Raw genomic sequence first — 20,844 nt, forward strand, 5'->3', positions numbered from 1 at the left:
CGATAATTTAACTCGAGTATCATGATAACAGGGAGGCTTGATTTTTGTTCTAGATCATCGATTAGCGTACACGCTCCCCTAGCTCGCTTCAGTTAAAGATAACAGATACAAAAACAAAAGACTCCTCCAAAGGGAAAAAAATGAAACGTTTCTAACTGACAGAACGAGGTCGATTTTGCAATTTGCTAAATTTGTATTGCTGCAGTCTTTTCGGCATTCAGATAATCATTCCTCGAGAAGATTGGACAATCCTCGCTATACTTCGGGTAAAGTGGAACAATTGAAAAAAGAAATTGTTCTTAACAGCCTTTAGCAAAAATTCTTTTTCTTATGATAATGAATTGATCTCTGTAACTGATATCTACAAACTACAACCTAGCAACGCAAGACTCTTTTTTTATTCATTTTTCATTGGGGCTAAACAAGACAGGCTTCCTGGATGCGGTTCAGCCAACAATTGTGTTGCCTGTGAGACTCGAGCACCACAAAACATCTGGGAACAGGTGTCGGCGAAACGTACCTTCCAGTGTGCTCCTTCCAACTTTCAAGTATCTCTGATCCGTGATATCTCAATGATAATCACACAAATTAAAACTAGATTGAATTTGTGCGACTCGCAGGAGCCACAAAATCATGCGGCAGTGAAAGATTATTTGCCAGGAAAATCTCCGGGTTGCGCAATGCAAATTCATTAACAGTGTCACACAACGCGAATTGTTACAGTGACCTTTCGTTTTGATGGGCAGCATTAAATCAGGGGTTGATGGCCTTCATATCTGCAAACAGATACTACAAAAAACAATCACGATCACCAACGCATCTTCTCTCGTTCGTTCATTGTCCCAAGGAGGGGATCAACAAAATTTTATGTTTTTTTCATTGTCCAGACCGCACTCTGAACAGAGATTGTTGTGATTGAAAATTACTTAACGTCTTATTTCAGCGTCCAATCAGATCCGTCATGTTAATCGTTTCTGTAATTTCTCTGACAGAATTCCTTTCACATGGTATTTATTGGTTTCATGGTAGCCATTGTAAAATCAAATTTCCATATTTAAGACCGTCGTTTTGTAATCTCTACCATTTCTCCTACCTACTCCTTTGTAAACCACACCATGAGTTCGTAAGAATCTTCGGAAAAAAGACAAGCCATCGTTTTCGATCTGCTCCCCCGAAAAAGAGATGAATTGCGTACAATCTATGATCATTTTTCGACTATTAAAAGCTGGAGAAGGTAGCAAGTCCTCGTGGAATTGTTAATGAAGGAAGGCCAAGCGAGGAATCGAACAAACGTGTCTAAGCTGGAACTAGAATTGAATAACTCAATGACTGGTGAGCGAAACGGCCCACTGAATATTCTTTCATTTAGTTTCTTGTTTATGATCATGTTCTTGACCTTGTTTGGAAATGTACTTGTTATCCTCGCCTTTACAAAGAACCCCAAGATTTGGACAGTCACAAATTACTTCGTGGTATCTTTAGCCGTAGCTGATATCTTAGTGGCAATAACACCCATGCCGATATGGGCCGCCCATCCGATGTTCGGGGCAAAACTAAAAAAAATATCCTTAAAATCTAGACTTTTATTGATATTCTCTGCGGGGTGGCTTCTATCACAAACTTGACCGCAATAAACATCGAAAGGTGCTTTTGTATCGCTTATCCATTTGATTATCAGACCACGATGACTTCACAGAAGGCAATAACTATGATAATCACAATTTGGTTATTTTCTTTTCTGATGTCCTCGCTCAAGATTATCCTATAAGAAGTGCGCCCCCCCCCCCCCCCTTCCCCGAAATACGAACTTGCTGTTGTAATAAGCTGTTTTTTCGTACCACTTTCAGTCATGTGTATATTTTATACCTGCATCTTCAGGACAGTGCGCTTCCAAGTGCGCCAAATCTCGTTGAGGATGAACGTAAACATGAAAAGATTTCTTTTAACGTCAGAGATGCGTGCCGCGAAAACGATAGCCGTTGTGATAGGCGCGTTTGTCGTTTGTTGGGGCCCTTCCTTTATTGTAAATATGATTTATGGATTTTGTAATGGATGCATCTCAGCAGTAACAATAATTATGGCAAAATGGATGCATTACACTAACTCCGTCTTAAATCCCATTTTATACGCCTGCATGCATAAAGACTTCAGGAAGGCATTCTTCGTCACATTACTTGGAAGGAAACGTGTTCTTCGCCGAAGAGGAACAGAAAAATCCTCCTCAAATGCGACACAACTCGTCCAGATGTAATAACATTTTACAACATAAATACTGACTTAAATGCTCCTTTGAATTCTAGCCGGTTAATATAAGGCTGCTGATCACTGGTAATTTTGAAAAAATGTCTTTGCCTTTTCGCTCAGCGTAAAAGTTGCGATATTATCAATGTAGAGGTCTGTAGAGTTTACCTTACGGTAGACGTTGAATCTCGAGTTGAGCCCTAAGTCACAGGCAAAGAATTCCCACAAAAGGGACAAGGAAGGGAATGACAACGTCAGTTACATCGGGGGTAACGACATACAGCACTACCATCGAGTTGACCATTGGCTACGAGCTAGTCTACTCAGATACATTTTAGACATGAAGAAATTTGATTGCATGGACTGAATACAAGTGTTGTGGAATGGGAGCCGTACTTTGGATCCAGGATCATGTTCAACTAGACTCTGTTCGAACATTACAAAATCGTTGCTCCCAATTAGAGGACTATGGCGACACAGTTGCTAGTAGTGTAAAGGGCGTGCTTCAGTGTTCATCCTCAACCTACTGATTTATTCAGATGTTTTTCATCTTTTTTTTTTTTTTTACCTCATGGTATGACGCAAGTCAAGCTATGAGGTTTAGGGTTTGGGGGCGAAATTCAATTAAAAATCACTCACTCACTTCATTAGACATTAATTTATGCATTAAACCTGGATTAAACACTTTTTCTCCTCCTCCCCGACAAATTTCCCTGTTTCAAGTCATGGTGTACATATATTTGGGGGGTGGTACAAAGGCGAGAATATGCCGAACTACCCTACTTGGACAGATTCAAAATGGCGTCCTGTCCCTTGAAGCGTGATGGTTTTTTTTATTCCAAACTTGATCAAAACATACCTATGTGGAGCCAAAAATGGAAAGGAAATATGCTACAGAATACTCGAATGCAGAGAAATGGGTGCCTGAGTCCTAAAAGAGACGATAACCTGAATGATTCGTGCGTGAAGACCCAAACACCGCGAATATGAAGTGAGCTTAATTAAGTGTACTGCAAATTGGTAAGCATGAAACTTCGTTGATTTTATCTTGTAGCTGCCGGTATCTTAACTAATTCTTCACACATTCGCAATTTAAGACAATTTTTCTCCATCAAAACGCTTACAAACACAATAATTGTGCCAGCCCGTGTTGCCCACGATCAAAAACTCTTTCCAAAGTTGAGAATGCCAGATCGCGGGTTACGTCAAGGGCGCCAAAAATTCATACCATGAGGTTGCTCTAAGGAGCCTTTGATTTTTAATGGCTTTACTCACGAAGATCAATTTGTCACTTGTTATCTCATCCACCGGTTAAAAAAGCTGTTAATTCATCCATAAATACTGTTTCTAACGATTTGTTGTTCTAGATGTTCAGAAAGGCTTGAAATTGGGGAAGCTTTCCACTAAAAGCTGAAGCACTTTCATAAATCCGACCTTCAAAAGAATCTTTGCATAAATAAAAAGAATTGTTTTCTCCATTTCTAAAATTGGAAAATGTCTCTCACGTAGAGCGGATAAATACGGAGTAATGCTTCATAACCGCCTCCCGGTTAGCTCAATGGATAGAGCGCTGGACTGATGTGGAGCCCCGGCCGGACCAACACTCAAGGTCTTAAAATAATTGAGAAGAATATGCTGCCTTTCTATAACATCAAGAAAGGGTTTAGATATTCTAGTCTTCTCAGATAGGGACGAATAAATGGAGGTCCCGTCTCCTGCAGGGGTAGGAGACGTTAATTTCCCACGCACGAGATTACTGTGTGATGGATATCCTCCCCAGGGGTGGGATGGGTGGGTTGTTGTCTTGCGTTTCATACGTGAACCTCTGGCTCGGGCAATATGGGTAACCATGCCCCACGTAAAGACATTAAACTTTGATTGCTATTACTATTACTATTAAATAGCAAATTATTCAAAGAACTCTGGTTTTGAAAAATTATGTTAAGCCAGGAGCCCTTGATGAGAAATTAAAAATTCATTCTTGTTGCAGGATTTTTCTGTAAGGAAACTTGTGAACAAGTTTGATTATCTTCACACCAAGTCTGTCCCAAAAGAATATTTTATCCTTTGCTTTTCACAGGGACATGTTAAAAGGGGTAACCATAGCAACTGCCTTTCTCCAACAATAGCGAAAAAGATGTTTTGAGAATTATGAAGAATGGCACTAGTTTTAAAATAAGTTCAGGAAGAGTGCTTTTTGAACACACTCAGGCTCCACGTACACAATGGTCGTGGACAACGATGAAAACGGTCTAACATAAAAATGATGGAGTATTTGTTTTCGAAATAGAGTAAATTGGGGGCATTCAAAAAAGGAGTGTCATTGTGGTCATTAGGGACTTGTCGTTATTTATCACCTGGGGAGAGGGGTGGGGGGGTTAGGGAAATTTTAGGAGGAATCACATACTTTTCAGGGGGAACAGAGGGGGTATCAGTCGTCGCTAAAAAGTAAAAAGCTGGGACTATAGAAAATTGACCGCAAATGAGTGGGCACCGTTTGAATATAGTACAGAGCCTTATGGGGAATCAGGTAAATTTCCTTATGACACTACAAAAATACTCAGGCTCCCCCCTCCCCTGGCAAATAACTAGTTACTGGTCGCTTTGATTATTATTATCATTTTTAACCTCTGAGGTAACAGCCGTGTTACTGAGCAATGTGCGAAATTTGTAAATGTGGAATTTTCACAACGTCTCTAGAAAAGAAAACTTAAAAAATCTCACGTCTTTTGGACGGCCGTAAAAATTTCACACCCCTTCCGCACTGAGGAACCAAAAAGTATTTAGAGAAGTTTTTTATTTGGACTAAAAAGTCGCTGGGTTAAAACGATATTTTTCCCCAATTCCTCGCTGATGTTGCCATTATAGACTATTGTTTTTGAACATATGTAAAACTAACGTGGAAATAAATATTTACAATATCCCTTCAGAATAATGATCGAGCAAATTATAGACGGTTTGGCACAAATGATATTCGTAAGACGTTCAGGTATTATAAATACTATTTTATAATTTTAGGTTTTCTAAGATATTTCCCGCGGTGAAACAGAACTGCTCGCGAATTCCAGGATTGGACATTAATTTCATCGCTCAAGAAATCGAAGAAAAGTAACTCAAAAGAAGGATGTTGCCCCAGCATCATCGTTGTCTTATGAGCAACGAGGGGCCTTCTGGCCGGAACCATAGATGGTTACCATGGCAGCAAGCTTTTCTGCTTGCTAGAGATTGGCGAAGCTGAACAAAACAAGTTTTAATGTTTTTATTTCTTTTTGTTTGGGGATAAAAGCACGGTTGGTGTGTACAAGTGATATCTCGTGCGCTGATAGATGTTGGTGACGATATATGAGAACAGACAAGACAATATTAAGGTAAAAAATTATACTCCTCAATAGCTAATGTAGGAAATGCGGTCGAGAACTTCAATCATATTGTCTCAGAGAAAGGGCGCTACATCCAGATTAACAAAAACATATCAACTTCGCTTTTTACACGCAAACCCTACATGTTAGCGGTAGGAAGTCTCTGGCTTCAAAATCTCGACAAAAGGCTATCAGATATAGACTCGGTGAACTAAACAATAATTCTCTGATCTGATCGTTGAAATCCTGTGACAAAACAAATTTACCTCCCAATGCCTGAAAAATTTAACCTGTGCATTAAGAAAACATCACGCATCTATTCAGTCGCAAAGAAATTCAGTTTGCGTTTCAAGTTCTCTCCCATGCGTTTGAATTTAAAGTTAATTCCATCTCGTCTTTAAAACGATTGTCTGGGCATAACGAACCAGACTGCGTGAGTCAATTATTTGATACTTATCGGGGTAAAACGCACGTTTGCTGACAAAATCGAGAATACAAAAGTAAACAAATATACCGTATGCATTTCAGCCTTTGATCTTTGACTACACAAAGAAGCGGGATCATTTAAAGACACCGCGTCGGGCCCTAACGCTCGCGAAAAATTGTACTTATGTAAGTTTCTTAACAAGCCATTCTGTTTGGCTATTTAGTTTTTTATTCAACTTTTCCAGCTTTGAAAAAAATTGCTGTCATTTCTCTTGTTTAAGTTGGAATGGAAAAATACTTTTTGAGAGAGACTGCCATTATTTTGTATCAAAGTAGGCTATCGAGGCAGGATAAAAAAGACTGATTCTTTCTAAGACAAATCAAAAAAAGGATACTGAAAGTAAAGCCGTCTTTATACCCTCTTCAGTTGACGTCCGCTCTAAAAAAAAAAATGTATTTTTTTTTTTAATGTTTTCGTTCTTTCTTGTTAGCTGACGCATTTCAGCCGATGAATCATAAGGCATAAACATATAAACGTTGCCCGTCGAATACAATTTCTCCAATTAGCGCAGTCTTTCAAGAGACTATCCGGATTTCCGTTTTGTAGAAGATCCTTTTCTGCAGCTTCGATTCTTTTCAAAATACGATGAAGATGATGGATGGCCTATGCTGTTAGCAAACGTTCAAACGCGATGTTTTGTAGACTTTGCGTTTTCGAAAGTAAAATAAAGAAATATCCTTAACAAAAAGATATACAGCATAAAAACTGAAATAAACCTATACGCTCAAAGACGCTGACATTTTTCAGCCGTGCACCAAAGTTCCTCATTTATGACATAAATCCCGTAATTACTATGTGCGTATCTGCACCTTTTTCGGGAATATTTTCACCTTTTTCGTGGTGAAATCGTTGGCTACATATTGAAACGAAACAAAATAAAACTATTAAAATGTATTTTGAAAACGCTCATTCTATTTCCCGGAAAAAATCTTTAATAATATGATTCTACATCTGCACAGGGAAAATGTTGTACTCTGACACGACCATAGCAAGCTTTAGTCTACAGATGGAAGATAAACTCAAGAAAATTTAAAAAATTGAGTCTTTAACTACAATTTCAACTCAAGTTACGAATACTTTTGAATTAAGAAAAACTTGTCTTCTTATAAGAACGGATAAAAACATAATAATTATTCCCGACTTTCGCATCATTTTGATTTGTGAGTGATTTTAACAAATGTTGATTTTCAGGAAAAAAAATAAATACACGTTTGTTCCTTGACATCCCGTTTATCAAAGGTTTTTGACCCCTGTAAAAGTCCTCTTTAATAGCTGGCTCATTTTTTGGATTTTTCCTTTTAATTTTCTTGCATGTTAACCGTAAAATCACACAGGAAAGTTAAAGAAATGTGTTTACAAATAAAAACACTTTAAATATAGACTTGGCGTCTACGATATCTGCAAAACAAACCAGCGTGTGGCAGAAATATGAAGTATTACAGCTGATGTCGATTATCAATATCTTATTTTATCAGAAAGGAAACACTCGAAGCTTTTTTAAACGTAAATAATGATTGTACCCCGCGGCTGTCAGGTAGTGAAAGCAAAATGTCACTATTGAAATTAAATGAACGAAAGATGTCTTGAACAGCTTTCTGTGATCACGCTTTTTCTCAGCCATTGTGCACGCATGGTAATAGTTTATGAAAAAGATGCATATCAAGCAAACGTAATATTAGTTTGTTTGTTAAATTATAATTTAATACTGAAGGATTAGAGATCCGAAGAAAACTTCTTCCTAGAATACTTTGGCATTCCGTAGAAATAGTGCTCATACATTCGTGATCAGTATGTAAGTTTGTTAAATGAAGCAACGGTTTTTTTTCCAAACTTTACAACTTTATTCAGCAATTATGAACAGATGAACACAATGTCCTATATTTGGCTTTCAACAGCAGGAAAGTAAACCCAATACTGTTAAAGCTTTAGAGTTTAATTTCATTTTGTTTTGATTCACATTCGAAGTTAGCGCAAATAAAGAGGAACTTTCATATGAATTTTAATATTCGGCACTTATGCTTCGCAAATGAGGTTATACATATTTGTTTTAAAATAACTTAATTCAAAGGCACTTTATATGAATACTTTGATAAAATTTAACCATTCGAATCTTAGAATTTGAAGGGAATATTCCCTTGACAAACAGGCTGACGAATGTCCCTATATGCATCACAAAAAACTCCTAAACTGCCTCGTTTCTCAAGACTGGAGTAGGGAATCGAGGCAATCTTAACACTGAAATTTTTACTTAGACACAAATGAATACAACTGACTCTTAAATGTTAAACTGCTTCCCTTTTCGGAACAGCTCGATTATCAGCATTTCCTTATCTACTTCCATGACTGTTGAATTTATCTACGGTTTATGTTAAATATAGGAAATTACGCACAAGAACGTTGGCACGTCGCGAACTTAAGCTTAACATAATTATAACTGATAGCAAACGGTCTTCCCTGAATCAAATCGCTTAATCTTCATTGCATGATATGACGGGCAGATTAGTTACGTTTGCTCTTCAATCAAAGCGAAAACAGCTTGAAAGCAAGATTTACAAATTGCTAAGCATGCACTTTCGTTCCTTTCAAATGACCCAGAAGCTAACACGGGTTCAGTGAAATTGGAGGTTTGCGTGAATCTCCCACAAGATAAACGCTAATCACTTTTTTTTATGATAATCATAGCTTGTGAATTTCCATGATGGCAAATGTAAGATTTACCCCTTGGCCATAACCTCTTCTGATCCCAACTTCCTTCAATGGTGGTTTACGCTAATCAGAATAAATCGTGTTCATATCTTGACTCACATTGTAAACACCTTTGCCAAAAAAGAATCTCACCAAGTACTCTTAAGTTGTCATGGGATTTATCTACATCACTAACACCAAAGGTAAATAAATTTTATATGGTCGTGTAGACGACGAGCAGTTCCTCCTTTTCGGCGAAGTCTGTTGCGCGAGTTACAAAAAATTTTTAAAAATCAGTTAAAAAAAAACATCTATGTTAGAGTGCCGCGTGGAACTCTGGGAGTGACTGGCTCCTTTTGACTCGCGCGACGAACTTGGTCGTCGTGTGGCATGAAAATCATATTTTGAAACATTTCTGTGCACAACAAAGCAAAGAGAACATGCTTTAACTTTTCAAAAATAGACAGTTTTAGGCATCAATCATAACAGCTAGAAACGTCCAGCGGATACTGGTGTGCAGTGAAAACTGGATTCTGTGGACAAGACTAAAATATTCAATTTCCATGCCTACTACACACTCAGCGGGCGATTCCTAGAGAACATCGTGTCATACTGCGCAGAAAAAAAAAGGTCGTCCTCGGTGAACAAAGAAAGTAAATCAATACAAACTAGACTACAGAAAATATCGTAAAGCGAGAGAAAAACAACAAGATTCAACAAAGGAACCTTTCCACCCTTTCTTCTTGGTTAGTCTTTAAAAAGTTTTTATCAATGAACAAAAATTATAAAACTGATGAATTTACAGCATTAACTTGAATTCATTTCTACATTTGAAAGCTTTTATAATAAGTGAAGTAAGACATCAAAGGAATGTAGGTCAGATCGCCGTAATCAAATCACCAAACATGAAAAAATATAACAGAGCAGTGCTTCAGAATGGTAGCATATTTACGGCTTTTAACCATTTAAATTTTATATTTGAATTTTACATTTAAAAAGCCTAGGTTTGCGCGACTTTCAAGAAATAATTCGCAGCCATTAATTACAAAGCAATTTTCCAAGTTCGTGGATTTTTCTTCACCACTTCATAGAAGCAATGACGATTTAGAACGCTTTAGGAAAATCGAAGAATAGGCCAGTTGCCTACTCTGGCCATTGTTTCGTGCACTTAATGATTAAATATGAACATGACAACAGATCATTTATGGAGGTTGTTAAAAGCATCGTGTACATCCATGGTCGTTTAACCTAAATTGGCCTAGACAATAACATTTAGAACATGATAATTTCACATGCTAAGAATAGCACAGCACCCTAACGATGGAAATCTCTAAAAATAAGGTATAATAATATCTGTAGCGCTCTAACATAAATTGGATCTTTATTTTAAATGGATTTCCTTTGTTTCCGGAGAAGCTACTGAGTTACTTCACAAATTTCGATAATTTAATTAAGATGCGAAATCTTTCTTAGATTGAATTAATTTTTCGCCCAATTAGCTCCATCAACCGTAGACCTGACATTAGAAATCAACAGAAAACTGAAAACTCTTTCATTATTATCGCAGAATTTTGAATGAATTACAATTCTTAAAAGTGTTTTTTATTAGCCTTATCACTTGCAGACCACGATGAGAAATACTGTGTTCTGATTGGTGGAAATTGCGTCTATTGCGAGGTTATTACGCTGTAAATCACTTATTGTGATTCTTGGAAGCTTTCAGCATTTATAGACATCGTTCTGTTGTCACTCGCCAGTCAATCAGGTCAAATATATAGTATTCAATCCTCGCGAAGGAGGAAATAAGACATTTTGTTTTGTGGACGAACCTGATAATCAAGACCACAAGAAAATTTATTTTCAGCTGATAGAGGGGTTCAGCGCGCACCTACCTTCCAATGCTACCAACAGCCGCTTGTCAAAAAGTGTGATTCATTCTGTTAGTTTGAAAGGACAGCTGTTAGACCCACCGTCCAGACATTGTACCGGTAAGATTTCAGGGCACGTTTTTAAAAGATAATTTACAGGTATCTATCGCTTCAAAGAAGAGAATTCTATTCGAAAAATGCTCTAAAAACCCGTCAAGACTTTCTCATTTATGATTTCTCTGCGATTTTGACGGTTTTTGAAATCTCAGTTGTCCGCATAAATTTTGTTTCCAACAATAATTCATTCAGGTCCCTTTTATGTCATCGCAATGAAACTCATCAAAGCAACAAAATGAGCTGGCAGACTTATGTACATATACTCATGATGCCTATTACCATTAAAAAAAAACAAACAATAAAAGAAATGAAAATCTTTTCAAATTCCACTTCAAAATCGATACCGAAAAAACACGTCAAGTTTATTTTTTTGGTTGTCATAGGGATTTGGAAAGTTTTTTTGATCATTGATTCTTCTTCAGTTGTTATTTTCACTTTTATTTTCAAAGTTTATGATTCCTTTTTTCTTCAACTGCAATCTATGTCTCACAAGACAGAAAATGTGACGAAAAAAAAAAGCTCATAAAGATTCAGCAATTTCACTTAATTACATTGAAGTAATGACATCGAAAAATCCACTTTTCATTTGAATAATATTAACGCTGAGGTGCAAAATTGATGAGGCTCAGGTCATCGTTTCTTGACAATTTTAAAAGACCAACACAGAAACAAGTAACAGCCAAGTTCCTTACTATACACCATAACTTCCGAGATCAAATGTGGAAAGAATTGTGCAAATGCCATTTTCTTTTTCGCGTGTAAAGCTTACATAACTAGCTCTTATCTCGCTGAAGAAGAGACTCGAATTTGGAGAATCTACGATCGGTTGGGGTAAAAGGATGATAAATTGTTATTTCTAAAGATTTGCTTTTCCTCTTTTTCAGCCCACGTTTGTCCTTTGCCAATCAAATGTTTGACCTCTGGTCGTCCCATCCGGCAAAGCTTCCTGATTTTCGCAGCATGATCAATTCTTTTCAAATGTAGTTCTTCTAAACATTCGCCGCACGAAATCTTTCACATAATTACTATCATTGTGAAAATAGCGCTAATTTAAATATGTTGTACAGGGAGACTGTGTTAATCTGCATTATAATACAATGAATATTTGAAGTTCATATATTTTGAACTGCGTATGTGTATCGTGTATCGTGTATCGCAGAGGTCAGTGGTTCGAATCCCGTAGAGGCCTGATTTTTTTTCAGGTCTGATTTTCGCTATTGCATAAATAGCGCTTTCTACTGCGAAGGATCGTGCATCATACTGCATTATAATGCTATATGTTCCATGATTACAACCATTTGAGTCTTTTGCAAACTAACATATGTTATTTATTTATAGATTACAAACACTTCCCACTAAACTGAGACGTAAACGTCGTGTGTATTCTCGGCTGTTTCTCCTTCAATTTTTTTAACTAAATGTTATGAAAAAACCAGGAAATTCCTCGCCAATATCGAACTGTGAATACAATGAGCGAAGATATGAAAATAGTACATCTCACGTGTCATTGCACAGAGAGCTGAAAATGCGCACCATGATATGTCGAGCGCAATTTTCAAAATACGCTTTGAATCCAAAGCAAGAGGAAACTGATAAAGAAAAAAAGTGACCTGAATCTTGCTTTAAGAAATAGAAAAAAATGAGTGAAATTAATACCTCTGTTCTTCCGTAATTCCAGTGTGACTTCTGATTCCTGTCAGTCTTTTGAGGTCGTGTTATCGGCCTTGTTCTACAGACGACCGAGTCACGTGCTAATCGGAAATTGCGTTACAATCACTATTAATCTTTTACCCTAACATGGCGGGAAGTAATTCGAAGCGGGTTTTGCGAAACATGAAGGGTCTCTACTGTAAGTGAATCACTGCTATTGTTCATGATGTCATTGAAATGTTAACTGTGTCATGAACAGACCTTCACATCACTAAGCTGACCTTTAACACCAATCACTTCCGATATATTTTTCAATTTTTTTTTCTCCCTTTGGCGGAATAATCAGAGGATCATTATATATTACCCAAAAGTGTGCTTAAACGTTTCAGCCGCCAGTATTGTTGCGTTTTCGAATCAATGCCTCGAATTCTGGACGAAATACTTGTTATTGGCCCTCCAAAGCGGACGGAAAACTCTCGTTTTCTTTTTAGTTTGAAAATACCGTTTTCAACTTTGTTCATTGTGGTGTACCGGTGTGGCCGAAGGAGAGGATTTATCAGAACCCCCCCGCCCATAAGGTTTTCTTTTTGATTTCCCCCCTTCTAGGCGGTCAACTTTATATAGCCCCCCCCCCCCTTACACTCTACTAGGAACAACTGATCCTCCTTCCCCCCTAAATATCATCTAATCCTCCCAAAATCCTCCGCACCCAACCCTCTCCCATTTGACAAATAATAACTGGTCCTTAATAATTCCATGTACTGTGTTTCAATTTCAGTTTGAGATGACAAGCCCCACTCCAAAGCTGAATAACAATGGAACCGCCGTTGAGGAGAAATTCGATCAGAAAACCATTCTCATTTCCATCACATTTCTCATTATTATCATCTTATTGGCGCTGTTTGGAAATGTTCTGGTTGTCATTGCCTTTCGTGTGTTTCAGAAGCTTCGTAATATGACCAATTATTTCATCGTGTCACTTGCCGTGGCAGACATTTTGGTGGCAGGAATTTCGATGCCCGTCTGGGGCGCGTACATTATCACTGGACCAGAATGGAAGTTTAATAATTGGGTTCAACAGGTAAAATTGGACGATTTTTTTTTCTTATTCTTTAATAGCAGCATGTAGCTACTACATTTTCGTAATGCTCACCTCCTCAGTTTCCCTGCGAAATTGCTCCAGAGTTTTTGACAGCTTACAAGGGTAGGGCGCAATAATTATTATAACACTTTCTCGACGAGTTATAACGAGAAAGCGGAAGGTTGTGGGAGAGTAAGAAATGTGGGGGTGAGCGATGGTCGAAAGGTAGAAGAGGGGAGGGGTGAGGGTAGAAATTGATTTTGCTTGTCACTTTTTCCAGCCCCCTATCCCCACCGTCCACTCTACTCAGTAAACCCTACGGTCAAACATGGCCGGTCGAATAAACAATTGCGAGCTCGTTACGTTAATTCGCCACAGTAAGATGCCTGTACTGCAGAATAGTATGAGGGTAGTTTTGAGGACTGTCAACGGTAAAAGTGACGGACATTTCGACGACTTCAGTGGAGGTCATCATTGGAGTCGAGTCTTAACATTTAAAGTAATAGAAACGTCAGTCACTGCTCCTGTCAACAGTCCTTCCCAGGACTACTCTCTCCGGTCTATGGTTTCGATAGTTCTCCCTTCAAACTTTCTCAACTAGGACTAAACCACGCTCTGTTACCGCTGAAAATCATGTAATTGCCCCTCCCCCATAACAAAATTTTCCCTCCTCCTCCCCTAAGTTTGTCTTTTTTTTCTCAACTTTGTTCACAGGTTTGGAGCTGTGTCGATATTCTTTGCGGTGTTGCATCAATTCTCCATCTTTGTTTCATAAGCCTAGAACGTTACGTATGCATTTCTTCACCACTCACTTACCACAACAGAATGACAACCCGTAAAGCTGTCATTGCCATTTTTGGCATATGGTTGTTCTCCATCTTCATGGCGGTGTTAAAACTCATCCTCTGGTCCGTTCCTCCACCGTTCTACGAAATCGCCGTCAGTGTGTCATGTTTCTTGATTCCTTTGGCTATTATGCTCCTATGTTACATGCAGATCTACAGAGTGGCGCATCATCAGATCAAGAAGATAATTCTGACAGTCCATGGAAGTCCAAAGAGATTTCTTCTCTCCAAAGAACTCAAAGCGGCTAAAACAGTTGGAGCAGTGATTGGCGCTTTCGTCATTTGTTGGGGTCCATTCTTTGTCTTAAACCTCGTGTATGCTTTGTGCAAAAGCTGCTTACCAATCCCTAAAGAGGCAGTCCTGGCAGCTAAGTGGTTGCATTATGTCAACAGCGTACTGAACCCCATCATATACGCTTGCATGAACAAGGACTTTCGTTCAGCGTTTAAGAGACTTCTTGCGTTTTCTTGTTTCTATATAGTCCCTGGTATTCGCAGACAGGAGATGGTTTTGGAGAGATCGATTTATAGCGAGCGGACCTCGCTTAGATCAGCCAAAGGAAATTCTGTGCGAGGAAAAAATTCTTTGAAAGAAAACAGCTCTCTGAGATCTCACATATCTCATATCGAGATGAATGGCTATCATTCTTGTGACAAACCATCTTACGTATAAATTTTGGCTATTCCTAGATGCAGTCGGGCCATAGAAATAAGGAAGGAGCTCTTCCCGCGCAATCTCCACACCGCGAAGGGAAAAAATGGAACGTGGTTCCGTGCATGGCGCGTGTGGGATTCGTGACGCGCGCGCGTGTGGGGTGCGTGACGGGCGTTAAGTGCGTGCTGTGATTGGCGGAAGTTTGAATTTAAGAAATCATCAATTAAGAGAACGGTCATTAATTAGAGTGGGGGGGGAAGGGAGGAGGATTTTGGAGGATCACATGGAGGATTGGAAGGAGATCAGCAATCGCCCCCCCGCACAGAGTATAAGGGGGGGATATAGAAAATTGAGCCATTTGGGGGGGGGGTGAGAATCATAAGAATATTACAGAACCTTATGGGGGTATGGGGGGAACAGGTAAATTTTATAGTGACACTACCAAAATCCCTCGGATCCCCTCCCCCTCCCCCTCCCCCTCCCCCTCCCACTCCCAACCAGCTGATATATAATAACTGATCCTTAATAAAATATTTGATCGCCTTCCGCCTTAGACAACGTATACGTATATAATCCTCAGGTGCCGTTTCATCTTTCAAAGGGATCGGTGATGGAAGTTGCACTTTAGATTCGATCGGGTCAAAACAAACAAAAAGGAAAGGTTACAAAATGAATTGGACATATAACCATAGTTAACTATGATATAACACATTGCCAGTTTTATGACGCAAGGTCATTCTAAAATAAAATATATCAAATAAAATATTAGCAAAATGGACGCAGTTGTAATTACCACAGGCAATTTCGCCAGTCTTCGCCTACCTGTTATATTGTTATCAAGTGGACATCACTGAGTGCTTGATTCTGTCTTGCACCAAGAAACAATCATGCGAGTTTTACGTTGACCAATTATAGAACAAAGTAACGACATTCAATTACAAGTTATCCAATGATATATTGCGTAGGTAATAATTTTTACTGGACTCCTTTACCCGAAAACAAACCCACTTTAATTTGCATCAGTCCTCATAAGATAACACCGGATCATATGCGTTTGTATGTTAATTATTTTCAAAATAAGCTAGCAGCAACTGACATTCTACAGTTGACATTCGGTAATTGATTCTACAGTCCATGCCCTCTCGTTGATTCCCAAACGTTTGTTGAATCTCGCTCGTGGCCTTGCTCGCCGCGCGCAAAGACATGTCCAAAACACGTTCTTAAACTCCCTCTGATAATTTTCACTAAACAATGCATACAGCACGGGTGTCAGCGCGCAGTTAGAGTGAGCGAAAAGAAGTCTAAGATATAGAATATTGCATGAGATTTTCACGTCATACGTAGCCAAAACGGCTATAATAAAGTACAAAATCCAGCAAAGAATGAAAGCAGTTGTTACTATAAGCACCATTCGAGACACTTTTTTATTCATCTCGGTGGCTTGCGTACTCTCCGTGGTGACTCTGTTTCCAGGACGACTTCTTCTTCTCAAAGAAAAGATTGTTGTTGAATACAGAGTAATCATGACTCCCATGGGCGTAGCATACATGCCAATCAGGTTGAATTTGTGGTATAGTACTGAGGAACCTGGCCAAAACGCTTCATCCAGAGAAAGGTTGCAGTACATTCTACCACATTTTTCACCCATTTTGTTCGCGATCGCTATGGGAATCCTAAGAAGCAAGGATATCATCCATGTAAGAGCGATTAAGTAGCGCGCCGCTTTGGTGCCGTTGGCCAAAGTCTTCAATGGACGTACAACAGCTAAGAAACGTTCACCGCTGATACAGATTGCAGAAAATATTGACACGCTGACAGCCGTCTCATGAATGAAGTACACCAGTTTACAGAACACCAACCCAGCTATGCCTTTGAAAAGCCATTCGTATCCTCTCAATAGAATGCCAATCACTCTCGGCATGTACACAAGTGTGATTAATAAATCGCTCATTGCCATATTCACGATAAAGAAGTTAATCGCCTTTCGCATAGGGCGACTTCTGAAGACGACAAACGCGACCAGAATGTTTCCAACCGTAGATACTAAAATAATGATAACGTAGGGAAGCATTCTCGCTATTCGGAGAGCCACAGACTCATTGTCGAAGCAGAAGCTTTTCACCGCATGTGTTTCAACTCCGGTGCATTCTTTATTAATTAGCCAAGTACTTTCATCTTCCATGGTTACGCGGTAGCTGCTGCTACTAGATCTGCAATTTCCGACAAGAATGAAATCATATCGATGTGAGAAATCGACTTAAGTGTCCCTTTGACGTTTTGTTTGAAAATTGCTTCCTAATGGCGTTCGAAAAAATGGGATGAATAATAATAACTGTCCCTTAATACTTCAAAAATGCAACAACTTCGAGTTACGCAACACGCTACTTATGTCAAGATTGACGTAGATGCAGCTGTTTACGGTAAATTTGTTGCCGTGGCGTAGCGCGTTTCGAAACGCTTAATTAACTAACATCACTTTTGTTACAATATAATTAAAAGTCAGACGTTTGTGGGTCGGTATAAGTCAACTTTGAAGTGTTTCGAGGCCGTGTGGAAGAAAAAAGCCCTCTAAATTGATCAATCATAGTGCACGAAGATAAACGGAGATAAAAGTAATTGCTTTTGTTGGTAGAAAAATGAAACCGAAAAAAAAGCCGACATAAATAAATTCAGTTGGGGGCATTTCGTAGGAGTGCCATGGGAGGTGCCTTCTGAGAAAAAACATACTTGCAACGCTGGATTTTTGAAAAGTGAGGGATAAACTTTCTATCACTTGGTGGCGAACTAATATTACCTTCCCTTCCTAAACAGCTTTTTAAAATTAGTTGCGGTTTTTTCAACTTTCCTGTTCTAATTTTGCGTTGATAAGCATCGTAGTGTTTCATCTGCCCTCCGATAGGCGGCTACAGTCTCTTAAATACTATCGGCAAAAAAAACGTCCCCAGAAGAATGGGATATCTCTTTCTAAGAAATAACAACGTGGAAGGTTGCGCGAAAAATTGAAAGGGAAATAGCGAGAATTTATAACTTACCGTAATGAATGAGACGAAGAGCTTAGCTAGGTTCTTTGTTATATTTCCTATGTGTGTGGGAAGATTTTGAAAACACGATTTGTATTCAAATGGAATGGCTTTAAGTGAATGACGCACTTTAAAAAGAGAAGGAGTCGATTCAAAATCGTTGTTCATTCATTAGCACTTCTAAAACAATTAAAAGGAAACAAATGATTAAGAACAATCGAGGATAAAACGAAGAATTTGGCAACAAAGCTAATTTTGGGTTATTTGCGGGCAGCGATGGAGAAAACAACCCTCCAAATAAGCCAATCTCAGCACACGTTGTAGCTGGAAGATTAAACTAATTTCTGTTATTAGCTGAATTAAAAAATAAAAAGGACATGAAGGGTAAACAAATGTAAATTGAATAAGAGGCATTTCATAGGAGTGTCAGAGGAGGTGCCTAATTTTCAATGCCGAGAGTTGAAAAACTGAAGAAAAAATTTCCATTTTAAGCGATACTCACAATGCCTGTACTTTTCTCCACTTAAGGGCTGCCGATGGAAACTTAAGCCTTTCAAAATTTGTTACAATAGTTTAAATCTACCTGTTTCAATTTCGTCTTCATAAACATCCAAGTGTTTCTGATGCGCACTTAAGACTCTTAAAAGCTACTGGCGAAAAAAAAAAAAAAAAAAAAAACATCCTTAAAACTATGGCAAACCTCCTTCTAAGATATTACAATGAGCAAGGCGAAACCAAAAGTCGAAGGGGAAATCGCAAGCTAGGATCTGATGACTGAAGAGACCAGGTTAGCTAGATTTTTATATGTGATAGCTCCTGTGTATGAAAAGATTGCGGAAAACGAGATGGCTTCATGAATCACTTCGAAAGGAGAAGAAGTCAATCCGAAAACCTCTTTTTCATTCGTTAGTATTCTGAATTCAATTAAAAGGAAACAAATGATTTTAAAAAATTGGCGATGAAACGCGAGATTTCGGCGATAAGGTCAACTTTGAATCGTTTACGAACTACCGGAAGAAGTGACGATTCGCTGTATTGACCAATCACAGTGCGCGTAGTAGCAGAAAGATCAAAGTCATTTTTATCATCAGTTAAATTATGAAAACTTAAATGCAAACAAATAATTTCATTGAGGGGCATTTCGTGCGAGTGACACGGGAGGTGCCTATTTCAATGTTTCACCAGCGCACCAATGCATGACAACAAACCTTTAAAGCTATCGGCAAACAAAACAAAAAAAAGGGAAAAAATCCTGATATTATGGCAAACTTCCTTCTACGATATTACAATAAACAATTGAGCATCAAAAATTGAAGGAGAAATGGCGAGGATCTACAACTTACCTTACGGACACGGAATACGAGGTTAGTCCTTTTTATATGAAGATTTTTGGGAAACGATTCCTATTCTACCGGATTGGCTTTAAATGACTGGTGCACTTCGATAGGAGAAGTCAAGAGTAAACTTCCTTCTACGATATCACAAAGAACAATTGAGCATCAAAAATTGAAGATGAAATGGCGAGGATCTACTTACCCTACAGACCGATAAAAGATAAGATAAGAAAGATGTTCCCATCTGATCTCCCCTAAGTCTATGAGAAAGATTTTGGGAGAACGATTCCTGTTCTAACGGAATGGCTTTAAACTGCTGCACTTCGATAGGAGAAGAAGTCAATTCGAAATCGTTGTTTACTTATTAGAGCTCTCTCAAACAATTAAAAGGAAACAAATGATTAAGGAAATTTGGCGATGAAGTGCGAGATATCGGCGACGGGGTCAATTTTGTATTGATTGCAAGTTGCCGGCAGTATACGACCCGCTTAATTAGCCAATGGCAATGCGCGTTGTAGCTGAAGTAATGTATGTAACTTTATTGGTTTTACAATGAAAACAGAAAACGGAAAAGGTAAACATGAATAATTTCAGCGAGGGGCATTTCGTGGGTGTGATAAGGGACGTGTCACCTCGCAAAAGGTATATTTTCATCGCAGAAAGTTAGAAAAATGGGGTTAAAACGTACTTTTACTAGACAATACTCACAATACCTGTGCGACCAGCCGTTGGAATTTCCTTGTTTTACTTTTGCGTTGATGAACAGCTATACAAGTATTTCTTGCGCCTGTCGAAATATGACAAAAGGCTCTAGACAAGGGTGTGCAATGCTCTTTCTGTTATCGACCCTAAAAGTTCTTAAAATCCCGATTTCTAAGAAAGAGAAAGAGCTATCATTGATTTGTCGTTTTCAAAAAGGCATGAAGAGTATCAATAGCTTCGATTCATAAACTGTTGATGCTTTTATACAAGTGATTGATGAAGGTGAACACCGAGGTCAGCAGAGTGATAAATTGACCCAGTTTAATTGCAGATATTTCAATAAGTTGGTGCTGACTGCTCAAAACAAGGCTGAAATCTTTCCTAGTCAATTAAGCCTTTTACGTTCTCCAAATTAAATGTAAACATTGTGGAAGATGGAAATGGGTAGCAATTCATACACTTTTCCTAAAAAAAGCGTGGATACGATAAAAAATGAATTGTTTTTTAGCGGCCCAGGTTAAATGAAGCCGAGCGCTTCGAACTGGCTGACAAATTGATCATTCGAGGAAATGAAATATTCTATTTTTGGAAACAATTTTTGTTCTGGTAATCAATCTTTATCTGGCGAGCATCAATCTAGCCTTTAAAATGGACATTCGGCATATAATTAAGCTTCGCAATGGAAAAATGAAAGAAAATACAATCTACAGAAAAGTCGGGTCGATGTCTTTAATATTCAGATCTGTTATTCTTCTTTCCATATTCAAATTCACGGAGAAGAAGCCAATATATTTCCTAAA

At 38.4% G+C, this 20,844-nt stretch overlaps 2 protein-coding genes and 1 pseudogene across 3 annotated transcripts; 2 read left to right on the forward strand and 1 right to left on the reverse strand.

The window, feature by feature from the left end:
* Positions 1-1,074: 1,074 nt before the first annotated feature.
* LOC148743172 (D(1)-like dopamine receptor) lies at positions 1,075-3,173 on the forward strand (annotated as a pseudogene).
* Positions 3,174-5,449: 2,276 nt separating this feature from the next.
* Positions 5,450-15,943, forward strand: LOC111320920 (beta-2 adrenergic receptor-like). Of its 2 annotated transcripts, none has more exons than XM_022923653.2 (3): positions 5,450-5,609; positions 13,186-13,488; positions 14,203-15,943. In XM_022923653.2, the coding sequence occupies exons 1-3, from the start codon at positions 5,568-5,570 to the stop codon at positions 15,004-15,006; spliced, it is 1,149 nt and encodes a 382-aa protein (XP_022779388.1). In that variant the 5' UTR covers positions 5,450-5,567; the 3' UTR covers positions 15,007-15,943. The 2 variants fall into 2 exon arrangements, with proteins under 2 accessions (XP_022779388.1, XP_022779389.1); XM_022923654.2 differs by lacking the exon at positions 5,450-5,609 and adding an exon at positions 10,504-10,760.
* Positions 15,752-20,365, reverse strand: LOC111320926 (somatostatin receptor type 4-like). Its single transcript, XM_088763062.1, has 2 exons — positions 20,056-20,365; positions 15,752-19,479 (listed from the first exon to the last, which is right to left on the reverse strand). Exon 2 carries the CDS (start codon positions 17,168-17,170, stop codon positions 16,088-16,090), a length of 1,083 nt encoding a protein of 360 aa, XP_088619188.1. The 5' UTR covers positions 17,171-19,479; positions 20,056-20,365; the 3' UTR covers positions 15,752-16,087.
* Between the last annotated feature and the right edge of the window lie 479 nt (positions 20,366-20,844).

This window comes from Stylophora pistillata, chromosome 1 (assembly GCF_964205215.1).
Source record: "Stylophora pistillata chromosome 1, jaStyPist1.2, whole genome shotgun sequence".
Lineage (NCBI taxonomy): Eukaryota > Metazoa > Cnidaria > Anthozoa > Scleractinia > Pocilloporidae > Stylophora > Stylophora pistillata.